This window comes from Penicillium mononematosum, assembly GCF_028829835.1.
Source record: "Penicillium mononematosum strain IBT 11891 chromosome Unknown utg000001l:1.0-4488741.0:1.0-4491989.0, whole genome shotgun sequence".
NCBI lineage: Eukaryota > Fungi > Ascomycota > Eurotiomycetes > Eurotiales > Aspergillaceae > Penicillium > Penicillium mononematosum.
The window spans coordinates 4,342,494-4,358,599 of record NW_026643271.1 but is presented as its reverse complement, the minus strand read 5'-3'; the positions used below and the strand labels follow the sequence as shown (position 1 = coordinate 4,358,599).

Sequence of the window (16,106 nt, the reverse complement as noted above, 5' to 3'; positions counted from 1 at the left end):
ATGGTGAAACATAGTAGCTGTTTCTCGGAAGTTCTAGTGGGATCAGTTTCCCCTTGCTCTTCGCCATAATCGACACATGCTACTATCCTAAGTTTCTCCGAAGCGGTTTACTACATTGTTTGTCGACCATGAATTGGAGATATACAATCCCAGTGCTTGCCTTTCTCGCAGCTCCAGGAATCAGTTGGCCTTATGACGAGACTCTTGTTGCTTATAACATCAATGAGAATCAAACAGCGACCAACCCTTTGGACTACTGGGGAGAATGGCCCGACCACACCTATTTCCCTTCTCCAGAAAATTGGCGTTTTCCTGTATATACGCTTTTTCTTGACCGATTTGTTAATGGCGACCCAACAAACGACAATGTAAATGGGACACTCTTTGAACATGACATCAACTCGAACCAAATGCGACATGGAGGTGATGTGGTTGGTCTGCTGGACACCTTGGACTATTTACAAGGAATGGGCATCAAGGTTAGCTCGATGAATGGATCTCGTGTGGACATCCAATATTGACTAACAACTGAACTTTTTAGGGGCTCTATCTCGCAGGTTTGGTGTTAATGAACCAGCCGTGGGGATCTGATGGCTACTCGGCGCTTGACACTACTCTACTCGACCAGCATTTTGGGACAATTCAAACATGGAGAGCAGCTATCACGGAGATTCACAACCGCGGCATGTACGTGATTTTTGACAATACCGTTGCGACGTAAGCATTCCAGTCTAATCATCTTCCCTTATGGTGTCACAAGGATCTAACAGCATTAGCATGGGAGATCTCATTGGGTTTGAAGGGTACATGAATACAACCACTCCATTTTCAGTCAAAGAACACAAGGCTTCCTGGAAATCGGATCGTCAATATGTCGACTTCCGATATGGCAACACCTACAATGAGACATGCGATTATCCTCGCTTCTGGAATGAGACCGGATACCCCGTGGATGAGTATGTCGATTATCAACTGCGCGGATGCTACGATAGTGATTTTGATCAATACGGTGACATCGAAGCCTTTGGTGTCTATCCTGACTGGAAACGAGAGCTCGCTAAATTTGCGTCCGTGCAAGATCGGCTGCGTGAATGGGTGCCTAGTGTCAGGGAGAGACTTATACGCCATTCGTGTATGATCATCGCATCTTTCGACATCGACGGCTTTCGTTACGACAAGGCTACACAAGCCACCGTCGACGCTCTTGGGGATATCTCTGGGGCGTACCGAGACTGTGCTCGCCGTGTGGGCAAAAATAATTTCTTCCTTCCGGGTGAGATTACAAGTGGGAACACACTTGGCTCTATCTTTCACGGACGAGGACGTCAGCCTGATATGCAGTCCCAAACCCTCGAGGAGGCCTTTATGATGACGAATGCCTCTGATCCAGATTACTTTATTCGTGATCAAAACAAGCAGGCCACCGACGCTGCCGCATTTCATTACTCCGTCTATCGCTCCCTCACCCGGTTCTTGGGTATGGATGGTAATTTGGCTGCTGGCTACGACGTTCCAGTCAATTGGACCGAGGCCTGGTATCAAATGGTGCTCACCAATGATATGGTCAATGCTAACACGGGCAAATTTGATCCACGCCATATGTATGGAGCCACAAACCAGGATGTGTTCCGATGGCCGACCGTCGAATATGGCATTGAAAGGCAACTGCTGGCTCTTTTTATCACGACATTGCATATGCCGGGCATCCCCATGCTTCTATGGGGCGAGGAACAAGCATTCTATATTTTAGATGCTTCAGCTGCTAACTATATCTATGGCCGTCAAGCAATGTCTCCTGCCACAGCTTGGAAAAATCACGGATGTTTCCAGTTGAATTCCACGCAATATTTCCAATGGCCTATCCAGTCAGGACGTTTAGGATGCCACGATGAGACAGTCACATACGACCACCGGGATCCCGCTCACCCGGTGAGGAACATTATCAAACACATGTATCAAATGCGACAGGACTTTGGTGCTCTGAATGACGGATGGTGGATTCAGCTACTCTCGAATCAGACGCACAACATATATCTCCCGGGTTCTAACGGAGTCCCTACAGAAACTGGCATGTGGTCTGTCTTGCGCAGTCCATATTACCAGCTGCAGGATCTGGGAGAAATGGGCAACCAAACGGTCTGGTTTGTATACCAAAATGAAAACCGAATGGTGAACTATGAGTTCGACTGTTCTGACCCAACTGCGGCATTGATTGCTCCGTTCGATACCAACACCACAGTGAAGAATCTGTTCTATCCCCACGATGAGTTGACCCTGCAAGAGGGTCCGGTCAAACTTGCTTTGAACGGCTCCGATAACTACAACGGTTGCCTTGACGGGATGACGCTTCGACCGTACGAATTTAGAGCCTACATCAGAAAAGAGAAATTCGTCTCTCCTCGCCCTATGATAACCAAGTTCTTACCTGGGCACGATGCTCCGTTGCTATCTGCTGTCGCGCCGGATGAAAGTGAATCAGTGGATATCAGCTTGTTCTTCTCCACAGAGATGAACTGCTCTATGGTGACCGAGTCAATATCGGTTGAGTCGTCTACTGAAACTGGAGAATGGCCTTATTTGGACCTTGACAGTGTCAGTTGTGAGAGTGTTGAACCGGAGACTACATCTTGGACCGGCCAAATCCCATCCACCTGGTCTTGGAGAGCTACCCTGACCGGCGTCTACAATGGCGTGCATAGATTGACGGTGAACAATGCGACAAGTATCGATGGGAGAGTAACCAACGCCATCGACCATTTCTTGATCCGAGTCGGGCAGTCTGATAATCCCATGATCTTTACTAGGGCAAACTACTCCAGCAGCTTGCTTCACGAGCGCGAAGATGGTACACTCTTCATTGCACAACACGCAGCAGGAGCAGACAAATATCGGTACTCTACCAATTGGGGTAGTACTTTCACTCAATGGCTCCCATACGAGGGAGGGAACCACAGTATTAAAGAACTGCCTTGGTCTGGAACAAAGAAACAGAGATGGGAGGGGAAACACGTTCGGGTTGAGTACTGGAGTCGCCTCACAGGCAGTAGCGACTACGTCCAAGAGGGTGATGGACCCGACTGGACTCCTGCTATCCGACGTCGCTTCCCTCATCTCTTTTTCAATGGGCCTTTCAACAGGTACGGATATGATGCTGGTTTGGATAACATCGTGAGACAAGATACCGATGGTCTCTGGAAATTCCGCTTTATGGCTGAATGGCCTGCCCAGGGTCAGCTGAATGTCTGGGGTATTAACCCCGATAATCAACCGGACCAAAGCTACATCTACGGAGATTCCGATGGAGATTCAATCCTCGACCGTCTACCACCTTCTTCGCTCAGTGTGACGACTATAAACATCACTCATCATCCACCCAACCCGCACCTCGCTTGGAAGATTCAACTAGATGACTCGAATTTGCAGTTTAAGCTTGTTCCTGCAGGCTCCAAATATGTTCAAATGGCCCTCTTTTTCCTTCTTTGCATTGTTCCCGTTATTACGGCATCAACCTGCGCTTATATGTTCAAAAAGACATTCTACCGGATCAAGTTCAACCAAGTCGGTGTGAGTGAAAAGAAGACGCTCATTTCAATGGACTTCGTCAACAAATTCAAGGTCGGCCACATGGAAGATGGACAGTCCAGAAACCCCTTCAAGCGCCTTGCAAGCAGGTCAAACTTCCTTCAAAGCACTTCTGCTTTTGGGAATCGCACTGGCCACCGACGAAAGGTCCTCGTTGCAACTATGGAATATGAGATCGACGACTGGGCCATCAAGATCAAAATTGGTGGCTTAGGTGTTATGGCACAGTTGATGGGCAAACAGCTCGGGCATCAGGATCTTGTCTGGGTGATTCCCTGTGTCGGTGGAGTGAAATATCCCATCGATAAACAAGCAGATTCGATGTTTGTCATGATCTTAGGGAATTCATACGAAATCAAGATCCAGTACCACCAACTAAGGAACATCACATATGTTTTACTGGATGCGCCCGTTTTCCGCCAGCAATCCGTCACAGAGCCCTATCCAGCCCGTATGGATGACCTCGACAGCGCTATCTACTACTCTGCCTGGAATCAATGTATTGCCCAGGCGATGAAGCGGTTCCCCGTTGATATGTACCACATCAATGACTATCATGGCTCAGTGGCTCCGTTATATCTTTTGCCCGAGACTATTCCTATTTGCTTGTCGCTTCACAACGCCGAATTTCAAGGTCTATGGCCTATGCGGACACAGAAGGAAAAAACCGAAGTCTGTTCTGTTTTCAACCTTGATCTGGATGTTGTAACACGCTATGTTCAGTTCGGCGAGATCTTTAACATTCTTCATGCCGGTGCAAGCTATCTTCGCCTTCACCAACAAGGCTTCGGTGCTGTTGCTGTGTCGAAGAAGTATGGAAAGCGGTCATATGCTCGATATCCTATCTTTTGGGGCTTAAGAAAAGTTGGAAATCTACCGAATCCCGACCCCTCTGACACAGGCGAGTGGGATAAAGCCTTGCATAAGGAGGACGAAATTAACGTCGACAATGACTTCGAGAACCGCAGAGCAGAGCTAAAGCGCCAAGCTCAAGAATGGGCTGGTCTCGAGCAAAGACCTGACGCTGATCTGTTAGTCTTTGTGGGAAGATGGTCTATGCAAAAAGGCATCGACCTAATCGCCGATGTCTTACCTAGTGTATTAGAGAGTCGAGAGCATGTTCAGCTCATTTGCATCGGGCCTCTGATTGATTTATATGGCAAATTCGCCGCGTTGAAACTAGACAGAATGATGAAGCTTTACCCTGGTCGGGTGTGCTCCAAACCTCAGTTCACGGTGCTGCCACAGTTCATCTTCTCCGGCGCAGATTTTGCACTGATTCCTTCACGCGATGAACCATTTGGTCTTGTCGCGGTCGAATTCGGTCGGAAGGGTGCCCTTGGTATAGGGGCCAGAGTAGGCGGACTCGGGCAGATGCCTGGCTGGTGGTATACAGTCGAGTCCACTACTACCTCCCACCTGTTGAAACAGTTCAAATTGGCCATCGATAGTGCGTTAAACTCCAAGCCCGAGGTACGTGCAATGATGCGTGCAAGGTCTGCCAAGCAACGATTCCCAGTTGCCCAGTGGATTGAAGATCTTGAGATCTTACAGTCCACATCGATTCGAGTTCATCAAAAGGAACGAGCCAAAGCCCAGTCCCAGTCTACCGCTGCTGGTGCATATAACGCCATCTATGGGATGATGACCCCGCAGGCTGCGCCGACAAGGTCGGGCGCATCAACACCTCCATTACAACCCTCAGGTCGCCCGGGTATTATAGGATCACTACAGCGAAGTTCTATGATCTACAGTCGTGACGCAAGCCCTGGATACGATGGGCGACCTAGGTCGGGACTCAGTCGTCAGATGTCTCATGGCGTTCGGCCGGTATCTGGCACTATGGAGCCTCGCGGTCGATCCGACCTCGGGAAAGGCAGTGTTATCGAGGGTGATGACAGTGCTGGCAGAGCCTCTCCAGAAGCCGAAGACAACAGCGATGACGAAATGATGGCCACTTGCTACGGCGATGATGATTATTCCATATCACCTGAAGGAACAGACCCAGGACGTGCACAAACTCCCCAGCCTCCGGGTGTGGCTCTCACCAAAGAGGCTCTCTCGGCGCAACGTGCTAGTCAAGGCTCCTTGTTGGCTCGATGCAGCAACACGCCTTCTAGTTCATCGGCGCCGAGCACTGTTGGGACGGATGACACCCTTATTCCTCCTTCTCGCCCATGGGCAGAGCCAGGCAACCGTCTCGGTAACGCCTCAGCCCTATCTGTCGATTCGGTTGTTGGAGAGAAGAAAGACTTTAAACTTCAAAAAGTTGATCCGTTCTTCACCGACAGCAATGGCGAGTACTACAGAGTGTTTGAAAAGAGACTCGAGGAACTTAATGGAGCGAACTCAGACAACCAACTCTGCATTGAGCAATACCTTGAGAAGAGCGAGAAGAAATGGTTCAACAAATTCCGTGATGCACGCCTTGGCCTCAATCAAGGATCTCCAGCAGGCTCAGTACATCGGGGCAAAGCAGGAACATCCCCGAATGGGTCAGTTACCAACGACGATGCGACATCTCACGAAAGTGGTGAGCGCGAGAGGAAGGATGCTCAGCCGGATGAATTCCTTCTAGGCAATGACTACGTGCCACCAACAGGACTGAAGAAATGGATGCAAATGCGTATTGGAGAATGGCCAGTGTATTCTCTCTTCCTCGGACTGGGCCAAATCATTGCGGCCAATTCCTACCAGGTTACCCTTCTCACCGGAGAGGTCGGCCAGACCGCCACGAAGTTGTACGGAATCGCGACTGTTTACCTTATTACTTCTATTCTATGGTGGTTTTTCTTCCGATACTGCAAATCCGTGCTTGTTCTGAGTGTGCCATGGTTCCTATACGGAACGGCCTTTTTGATCATTGGAATGGCACACTTTGAGCCCAACTCTCACAGTCGCGGATGGATCCAAAATGTTGGCAGTAGTCTCTACGCTGCTGCATCATCCAGCGGTTCTATCTTCTTTGCCCTCAATTTCGGCGACGAAAGCGGTGCACCGGTCAAGCAGTGGGTGTTCCGTGCTTGTCTAATTCAAGGCACACAGCAAGCCTATGTCATCGCTCTTTGGTATTGGGGTTCAACTTTGACTAAAGCTACCAACGCGGGGATTATGGATGTGCAGGGCAGCATCACCAACACCTGGAGGATGACGTGCGTATAACATTGAAATCTTCATCTCAAATGATCGAAGTCTTGCTAACCATTGCTATAGAGCAATATGTACCCCAATTACGCTCTTTTTGTGGGCAATTGGTCTCATCGTCTATTTCGGCTTGCCAAACTACTATCGCCAAACTCCCGGCAAAATGCCATCGTTTTATAAATCCGTCTTTCGACGCAAGATTGTACTTTGGAACTGGGTGGTTGTCATTCTCCAGAACTTCTTTTTGAGTGCCCCATATGGTCGAAATTGGAATTGTGAGTCTCTAGTTTATACAGACCCCCCACCATCTCTCCCTTCCTATGCCTTGGGTTGCACTAATGGTCACCACAGTCCTGTGGATTTCCCAGCACGCCAGCTCGTGGCAAATCCTACTTCTCTGCGTTGCATTCTTTGGCTTTGCTTGGATAGCGGTTCTCTTCCTGCTAGCTAGACTATCCAAGTCCCATAGTTGGATCCTCCCAGTTCTCGCATGTGGTCTGGGTGCTCCACGTTGGGCCCAAATCTGGTGGGGCACATCTGGATCCGGACTGTTCCTCCCCTGGGCTGGAAGTTATACCTCGGGGGCTCTTGTATCCCGCAGCCTTTGGCTCTGGCTCGGGATCTTGGATGCATTACAAGGTCTCGGGTTTGGTATGATTCTGCTGCAAACACTGACACGTATGCATATCTGCTTCACCCTTCTGGTGTCCCAGGTCCTGGGCTCCATCGCGACTATCTGTGCAAGAGCCTTTGCACCAAACAACATTGGACCAGGGCCTATCTCGCCAGATATCACGGCTGGTGCGGGTGCGTTAGGTAACGCTTGGTTTTGGGTTGCTCTTTTATTGCAGCTCTCGATCTGGTATGTTCTCCCCCCATAAGAAAGCTATTGTGAGCATCGTCTGACGTGTAAACTTCAGCGGTGGATTTCTTCTTTTCTTCAGAAGGGAGCAATTATCGAAGCCCTGAACAAATGCGGGTACGTTTTGTTGGAAGTGGGTGGAATGGATTCAAGTTATGCAGTGTCTTTTCAATTTTTCCTTACATTGATGATATAACTGCCTGTTCGTTGTGGTGGCTCAAACAGAACCAGCCCAAAGTATTTAGTGTCTAATATAATGATATAATGTGAGTTGGCTTGGAAGTTGACAAGCAACCCGCCAGGTTATGACCACGCATAGACGTCGAGACCCACTTAGTTGGCCTACACTTCACTCTGAACACCTTAATAGTAGATCTTATTTGTGTTATAGGAGTCAATAGGTCCTTAGTACACGTAGGCTTAGGGAAGAGGACACGGAACTAGTTCGTTGGAAGACCCGAAGCATAATTGTGCCTATAGTATCAATTGATTTAGCCGTGAGTACAAGTTCACCGACATTGCAGCCTGCTGATGATGTTCGTCCCAGGAAAGGGGAGAGTAATGGTTAAGATATTCCCCTTATACGCGTACGTGACGAACGGAATAAAATAGAATGTGGAGGAATACGAAAATTTATTATATAGAACTACAGATCCATGATCATAATTCATTCTCGTTGAAATTCGTAGGCTACCTAAATTATAAAATAGCCCATGATTAACACTGGGCAAAACAAAAGACAAATAGTAGCCGCAACAAGTAGGGGAATATGATTCGGAAATCCAAATGTGACTCAAAAAATAAACTGCGGCAGTGACCAAACCCAGCCTCTTGACAAACACAAACAACTTTTACCACTCGAGAGGCTCGTTCTTCACATCACCACGGTTCGTCTTGGGAACAGGAGCGGCCTCGACCATAGTCGCGCCACGGCGGTCACGGCGAAGGTAGGCACTGCCATCCAACCAGGGAGTATCAAGGGTACGCTTGGACTCGAAACTGCGGATCTTAGACTCCATCTGGAGAGTAAGACCAATATCATCCAGGCCGTTGATAAGGCAGTGCTTGCGGAAAGCTTCGACCTCAAAGCCAGTGATCTTGTTACCCTGAGCATCCTTGATCTCCTGGTTGACAAGGTCAACCTCGACCTCACGGCCGGCGCGGGCCTCATCGGCAATCTTCTGCAGAGCAACCTCATCAGAGACAACGACGGGCAGCATGCCGTTCTTGAAGGTGTTGTTGAAGAAGATGTCGGCGAAGGAGGGGGCGATGATGCACTTGATGCCGAAGTCGAGCAGAGCCCAGGGGGCGTGCTCGCGAGAGCTACCGCATCCGAAGTTGGGGCCGGTAACAACCAGGATCTTAGAGTCGCGGTAAATGCCCTGGTTCAGGACGAAATCGGGGTTCTCCTTGTCGTCGGTGTAACGGAGCTCATAGAACAGAGCGGTACCAAGACCGGTGCGCTTGATGGTCTTAAGGAATTGCTTAGGGATGATAGCATCGGTGTCGACGTTGGCGCGATCCAAAGGCGCGGCAATACCCTTCAGTGTGGTGAACTTGGGAAGACCGGTGCTCTTGCCACCGCCGCTAGCGAGGGCCGAGGAGTTAGTGTGGGGCTCGTTGTCGGCAGGGTGGTCCAGGACGCGGTCGAGTTCGTCCTCGGTCTCGGGGGATTCGAACACGGGCTGGACGTCGATCTTAGGCGAGGCTTTGCCGAGGACGGGGCTGGCGACGACGTGCTCACGAACATCAGCGAGCTTGCCGACAATGGCAGCAGTGGCAGCCATGGCGGGTGACATGAGGTGTGTACGACCCTGGGCACCCTGGCGACCCTCGAAGTTGCGGTTGGAGGTACTAGCGCAGCGCTCCTTGGGAGACAGGATATCCGGGTTCATACCCAGGCACATGGAGCAGCCAGCCTCACGCCATTCGAAACCGGCATCAGTGAAGACCTTGTCGAGACCCTCGGACTCAGCCTGCTCCTTGACGAGACCCGATCCAGGGACGATCATAGCACGCTTGATGTTGGAGGCAACCTTGCGGCCGTTGACCACCTTGGCCGCGGCACGCAAATCCTCGATACGGGCGTTGGTGCAAGATCCAATGAAGACCTTGTCAACCACAACATCCTTCATGGGTGTACCAGACACAAGACCCATATACTCGAGAGCCCGCTTGCAAGAAGCCTTGCGGTTCTCATCCTCGAAGTCATCGGGGCTGGGGACAACGCCAGTGATCGGGACCACGTCCTGGGGAGAGGTACCCCATGAGATGGTGGGAATGATATCCTTGCCATCAATGAAGACCTCGCTATCGTACTTGGCCCCAGCGTCAGACTTCAGGCTGGACCAGTAGCTGGTGGCCTTGTTCCACTCTGCGCTGCCGTACTTGGGAGCCAGAGGACGGCCCTTGAGGTATTCGAAGGTGATCTCGTCGGGTGCAATCATACCGGCACGCGCACCGCCCTCAATAGACATGTTGCACATTGACATACGGGCCTCCATGCTCAGTCCACGGATGACAGATCCGCAGAACTCAATAACAGCACCATTACCACCAGCAGTACCGATAACACCGATGATGTGGAGAACGACGTCCTTACTAGTGACGCCAGCAGGGAGCTCGCCATCAACCTGGATGCGCATGTTCTTGCTGCGGCGGGTAATGAGTGTCTGGGTTGCGAGGACGTGCTCGACTTCACTGGTTCCGATACCGAACGCGAGGGCACCGAAAGCACCGTGTGTGGAAGTGTGGCTGTCACCGCAGACGACAGTCGTGCCGGGCAGAGTGAAACCCTGCTCCGGGCCGATAATGTGGACAATACCCTGACGCTTGTCGCCCATACCGAAGTAGGTGAGCCCAAAGTCCTTCACGTTCTCCTCCAGGGTTGTGCATTGGAGACGCGAATCATTCTCCTTGATGAAGTCGGCGGCATTTTTGAAGTTTTTTCGTGAAGAGGTGGGAATGTTCTATCCGAAGAAAACAGGTTCAATAATTAGTCAGAGCTTCCAGTAAACATGGGATTTAACATACGTGATCAACTGTAGCCAGGGTGCAGTCCGGCCGGCGGACCTGGCGGCTGGCATTTTTGAGGCCCTCGAAGGCTTGGGGAGATGTAACCTCGTGAACAAGGTGTCGGTCAATGTAGATCAAGCAAGTGCCATCTTCTTGCTCATTGACGATGTGGTCTTGGAAGACCTTGTCATACAAGGTCTTGGGTCCTGACTCGGCAGAAGGCATGGTGGGGGGGATAGAAAGGATTGAAAGCAGCGGTGAATAGAGGATATGAAGGTACAATGTTTTGAGGATGAGAGAAAGGGGAGATAATAGGCGGGAGCTCCAATGAAGAGCAATATAATATATAGTAAAGTACCGAGACCTGGGGAACTGGAATTGGAATGACTGTTATATTTTTCTGCTCTGAAGCATCCGCGCGATGTCGCTGGAGAGCTTCTCGAGGGGCAATGCCGATTTCGGCCGGTCAGCGGCGAATGGTAGCAATTTTATTGGCCGAAGTGGCAACACAAGGGATGACCGATATCGGTCGGCGCTGGATGATCCAAAAAGGGGAACGCGGCTAACCTCGCTTGGTGGCGGACACTCGTAGACCCGCTCCGGACCAAGTAATGTAAATGCGCTGATTGGCTGTTACTTCCAAGGTTCCGCCTCCGATCGGCCCGCCATTTTTTGACTCAACGCTTATATTAGCACTGCGAACACGGCATGATGGCATAGTGGATATGGGGATCTGGGGAAACATCAAGTATACCCCTGATGTTATATTGGAAACGGAGAGGTATACATTGACATTCATCCGCTCTCTTACACCGGTGCTAAGTCATTCCATAATACAACCCCGGGGGGTATCAGACGCTTTCACATGTTCTTCGCAAAGAACTGCCATATTTTGAACTTGTTTCATGGTCTAATTTAATCTACCGAAAGTCAGATACCAAACGCCAATGCCCGTGTCTCCTGAAGCAAAAATTTCATAAAGTGTCGGAAGAATCCACGGAACCTCGTCGGCTACCGAGGCAAAGAGCCCAGATCAACCACGATCCTCTTGCCTGACACTGAACCACTGCGCAACGTCTCGAGCGCCGCATTAATACCCTCTAACCCACCCTCTGCATGGACAATCTCTGGCAATGTAAGATTCGTCGATTGCAGAAGATCTTCCAACCAGCACACCATAGCTTCACCCACCGCAGGAGCAGTATGGAAGAGCTTAATGGGCACAGTGTGATATTGTACCCCAGGTTCCTCTGTTTCGGAAGCCCGGTTAATCCAAGGAGATGGGCATGGCCATCGGGATTAAGAGCCTTTTCAAGCTGTGTTGCTGTGTCTCTTCCCACTATATCAATGGCATATCGCAGCTTGCCTCCAGTGACACCGCGAATAATTTCCACCGCACGATCAGGATCATGTCGATCGACTAGCAGATCTGCACCGGACTGCACAAGCTTAGCACCATGCCGTGCTGCATCCGCTACGCAAATCACCCGTAACCTGGCGAGTTTGGCCAATTGAAGAGTTATCAGACCCGTAGTCGTCGAGGCTGTAATAAGGATGTCAGTGGTCGGATCGTAGTATTGGAGGCATTGGGTATCTTACCTCCCCAGATAGCAACCCAATCTCCACGTTGTGGCTTTTCTGAGTCTAATAATGACGCGAAGCATTCTTCATGGATGTCGGTGGGTATATCATTTCGGTCAAGTCTTTTGATGATATCGGGCAAATTAGGACCAGGGGCTTGTGAGATGAGGGAGAAGTCTAGCCCAAACGAGACGCCCAAAGCGAGCACAGCGGCAACGAATGCGACTCCAACAGAAGCCGAAGCATGGATAGATGTTGAAGAAGGAATTCGGGCAGCATTGAAGTCATTAGCAATGGCGTATTCTTGGAATGCTGCTTTCCTAATATCCCGGTAATCTGTCGATGGAACCAGCACGACATCGCCTACACGAAGACGTGATGGCCCTTTGGGGACTTGTAATACAAGACCAGCCAGATCACGCCCGTTGATCCATGGGAGGCTGGGGATACCAAAGTTGAATGCCCTGATCGATTCATCGGTTAGCTGTTGGGTATAATTCGGGAGTGCTGATGTCCAGCTGTAGAATAGTAATACTCACGGTCCCTTCCAGTCGATAGGATTGAGGCCGATTGCGAGGACCTGCAAATCAAGAATTAGCACCTCGTGTTATACAAGATCCAGTCGGCGGGTGCATGTCATACATACCTTGACAAGAATCTCTCCCTCATGCAAAACAGAAGGAATAGCATGATCTTCTACTAATGCGTACTGTTCCCGGGCCCCCTTGAGAAGCAAGACTCTTTGCCTTGACTCCTCAGACCGTGGTGACGGGGGTTCACTCTCAGATCTTGACTCATTAGAGCAATCTGAGATAGACTGCGAAAACAGGTTCTGGTGGAAGGTAGTCGGGGTCTTCTGCAACACTTCGAGTTGGAGGCAAGTAGAGGTAGTCGACATGATGCTTGAAGGTAGTAATGGCATGACTTGAAGCAGGCTCACAGAGAAACGCCAATTCAACTAGGCTCTATCTATATTGCCCTTGGTACCAGTCTATACGATCTCTCGGACGAGAAGATAAAGCCAAAGCACGCCTCATTTTAGGGCGCGGGGCAGTGATACCAATCCCTCCCATAAGCACGTACCTAGGGCTGGAGCACCTCCACAAAACGCTTGGCCCTGGGGCTTCCTACCAAGATCAATGGGATAATTTCGTCTCACATTTACGCAATAAGAGCGTTTCCGTACTTCCGAGGCCTGTCCATAGTCATTACCCATTGCTCATCGCGGGCACGAATGGCGTGATAAACTGAAGACCGAGGGTCGATCAACGCTCTTATATTTGTCGAAAGATAGAGGGCTATGAGGATTAGAATGATCCAAGGGAAGTGATATAAATCTGCTTAGCTATATATACCGAATATTCCAATAGAAAATCGAATATTTTCTGCTCTCTTGAAATACGAAATGGAAATTTGACTCCCAAGTCCCAAAGTTCAAAATTCATCTCCAAATTGATGTGATCCCGGGTTGGGATGACGAAACTTGCTCCCCTAAACAGGATTTCAACACTCTGGGCCTGAATCACGAATATCTGGAAGTGATGATAATCGAAAATATGGATTAATTTGATTTTCTTGAATTATTAACCAACTAGAATTGTTCAATATTACAGATCCGGAAATATATATCTGTCATCAGATTTGCTATACAACATAGTGACTGTAAAACAAAGCACATCTTTTTATACAACATAGTGATTAGTACAACCTGAGCTCCGAATATTATTCGAACATAGAGAATATTCCGAATCTATTCCACATATATTGTATAGAATACAATTCTGGGGTTCCTAGCGTGTCTCCATGTTCCCATACATCTGATTCCTCAAAACCCCCCTTGATAATTAACAATCCGCTTGGTATTACATTCATTGACGAGCCTCTTTCTCAGTAGATCTGAGCATTTTAACCGTTTTTCAATTCGGGGTTGTAGGATTTGTGCCGCCTCCTGGAAGTTCCGTGCGAGCACGTAATTCCACCACAGAACGACAACATTAAGTGAGTCTCAACGCTAGATCCATCGGGGGCTAGGCAGGGAGTTTGAAAGACCACAAGAAAATCAATACTTTCTGATATTACCATTTTGGACAAATCGTTCGAGGCAGTACAGCCGACAACTTTGATATGGAGTATATAGATCTCGGGTGGGCACTCCGGCTATAAACCACCCCAACGCCGGTCAAAAATAATTCGACTCCCCAATAATCCACTCCCATTTATTATGACAAACTCCGAAAAAGACGTTGCGCCAAGTGACGAGTCGAACAGTGCGGATTCCTTCAATTCGCCGCTTGGTGGGCCACATAAAGGTGAGCTTGCAATATCTATTCTTGTTCAAAGTCGATGAAGCTGAATGTTACCCTGAAAGTCAAATGGTACCGTTCGACGTTTTACAATGCCTTTATTCTCGGCATTTGCAACTTTCTTGCCCCCGGAATTTGGGGCGCCATGAACTCTTTGGGTGGAGGAGGCGAAGAGGAACCCTATCTTGTCAACGCAGCGAACGCCTTGACCTTCGGGCTTATGGTAGTGTCTTGCTTCTTTGGTAGTGTTATCGTGCGATTTATCGGCATCAAATGGACACTTATCGTGGGAACAATGGGATACGCACCTTACGCAGCAGGGCTATATACAAACAACCGATTTGGTCAAGAATGGCTGGTTATCCTGGGCGCGGCACTTTGCGGCATGTCAGCAGGCATCTTTTGGATGGCAGAGGCAGCAATCGCACTTTCATATCCCGAGCCATACAACCAAGGACGTTTCTTGGGGTTCTGGCTCAGCTTCCGAGTTGGAGGACAAATACTCGGTGGTGTCATCAGTCTCGGTGTCAATGCTCATCGATCGACTTCAGGCTCTATCTCATACACTGTGTACCTGATTTTTATTGCGCTACAAGCACTTGGCCCTTTTGCTGGTCTGCTTTTGAACAATCCATCTCAGGTACAGCGAAAAGACGGAATCCCTGTTCAACTTCAGGTGGCGAATAGCATCGGATACGAGTTGAAGAGTATGTCGAAGCTTTGGATCAGTCGCAAATTCCTGTACATCATTCCATTTATTTGCCAGGCTGTTTATACAGAGGCGGTGATGTTTTCGTACGAAGGGTTGTGGTTCTCAGTACGGGCCAGAGCTCTCGGGTCATTCCTTTCCGGTGTGATTGCTTTGATAATCGGCAACCTTCTAGGAGCCTTCCTTGACACCAAGCGGATATCATTGAAAAAGCGAAGCCGATACGCATTTTTCTTAGTCGTCGGCTGGCAAGGCATGTGCTGGATCTGGGCTTCAGTGTTGACAACGGAGTTCAACAAGACAGACCCGATATATGACTGGACTGACCCAGGTTTTGGAAGAGCCTTCGTCCTCTTCCTGTTCTGGGTTGCTGGCTTCCAACTCAACTATATGTATCTGTAAGTTGATTCTCGCTGGGTGACGGTTCGGTTGAAATTATGCTGATTGATCAGGTTTTTCTTGGTGGGCAACCTTGCGGATGATCAAGAAGAGGTCGTCCGGATTGCAGGCTTGTTGCGTGGGACTGAATCCGCCGCTCAGTGTGTCAGCGTACGTACACCTCTCGACTCGCTTCTGTATAACATGAATACTAACGGGATATCTCCAGTATGGCCTAAGTAGCGTGAGCATCATGGCCGCGGTGGGTAGTATATACCTCAACTTCGGCCTGTGGGCTATCGCGATATTCCCTGCCTGGCTCATTGTTAAAGAGGTCGGAGAAGCCTTTGGGGATAAAAAGATTGCTAGAGAGACTCCTGGTTTGCGTGAGACCTTGGATCATGAGTGAATGGTTAGAGCAAGCGACTACCTAGGTAAATGTTGGCACAAATCTCTGAGAGAATTGGTCCGGTGCAAGGATATGATTTAATTTAAATTTGGGATAAATCCTAAATCCCCTTGTCCGTGTTGA

General features: G+C 49.3%; 4 protein-coding genes across 4 annotated transcripts; 2 read left to right on the top strand and 2 right to left on the bottom strand.

Annotated features, from left to right (window-relative positions):
* Window positions 1-128: 128 nt before the first annotated feature.
* ags2 (alpha-1,3-glucan synthase Ags2) lies at window positions 129-7,695 on the top strand (the record flags this gene model as incomplete). The annotated part of the gene is made up of 6 exons (XM_057288440.1): window positions 129-479; window positions 542-717; window positions 777-6,734; window positions 6,796-7,001; window positions 7,078-7,588; window positions 7,647-7,695. 6 exons carry the CDS (start codon window positions 129-131, stop codon window positions 7,693-7,695), a joined length of 7,251 nt encoding a protein of 2,416 aa, XP_057154523.1.
* A 744-nt stretch (window positions 7,696-8,439) lies between these two features.
* luA (3-isopropylmalate dehydratase LEU1) lies at window positions 8,440-10,828 on the bottom strand (the record flags this gene model as incomplete). The annotated part of the gene is made up of 2 exons (XM_057288439.1): window positions 8,440-10,557; window positions 10,622-10,828. The coding sequence occupies 2 exons, from the start codon at window positions 10,826-10,828 to the stop codon at window positions 8,440-8,442; spliced, it is 2,325 nt and encodes a 774-aa protein (XP_057154522.1).
* A 786-nt stretch (window positions 10,829-11,614) lies between these two features.
* Window positions 11,615-13,082, bottom strand: N7519_001660 (zinc-binding alcohol dehydrogenase family protein; the record flags this gene model as incomplete). Its single annotated transcript, XM_057288438.1, has 5 exons — window positions 11,615-11,715; window positions 11,772-12,146; window positions 12,203-12,648; window positions 12,724-12,764; window positions 12,831-13,082. 5 exons carry the CDS (start codon window positions 13,080-13,082, stop codon window positions 11,615-11,617), a joined length of 1,215 nt encoding a protein of 404 aa, XP_057154521.1.
* A 1,323-nt stretch (window positions 13,083-14,405) lies between these two features.
* N7519_001659 (DUF895 domain membrane protein) lies at window positions 14,406-15,983 on the top strand (the record flags this gene model as incomplete). Its single annotated transcript, XM_057288437.1, has 4 exons — window positions 14,406-14,493; window positions 14,553-15,594; window positions 15,649-15,745; window positions 15,804-15,983. The coding sequence occupies 4 exons, from the start codon at window positions 14,406-14,408 to the stop codon at window positions 15,981-15,983; spliced, it is 1,407 nt and encodes a 468-aa protein (XP_057154520.1).
* Window positions 15,984-16,106: the final 123 nt, after the last annotated feature.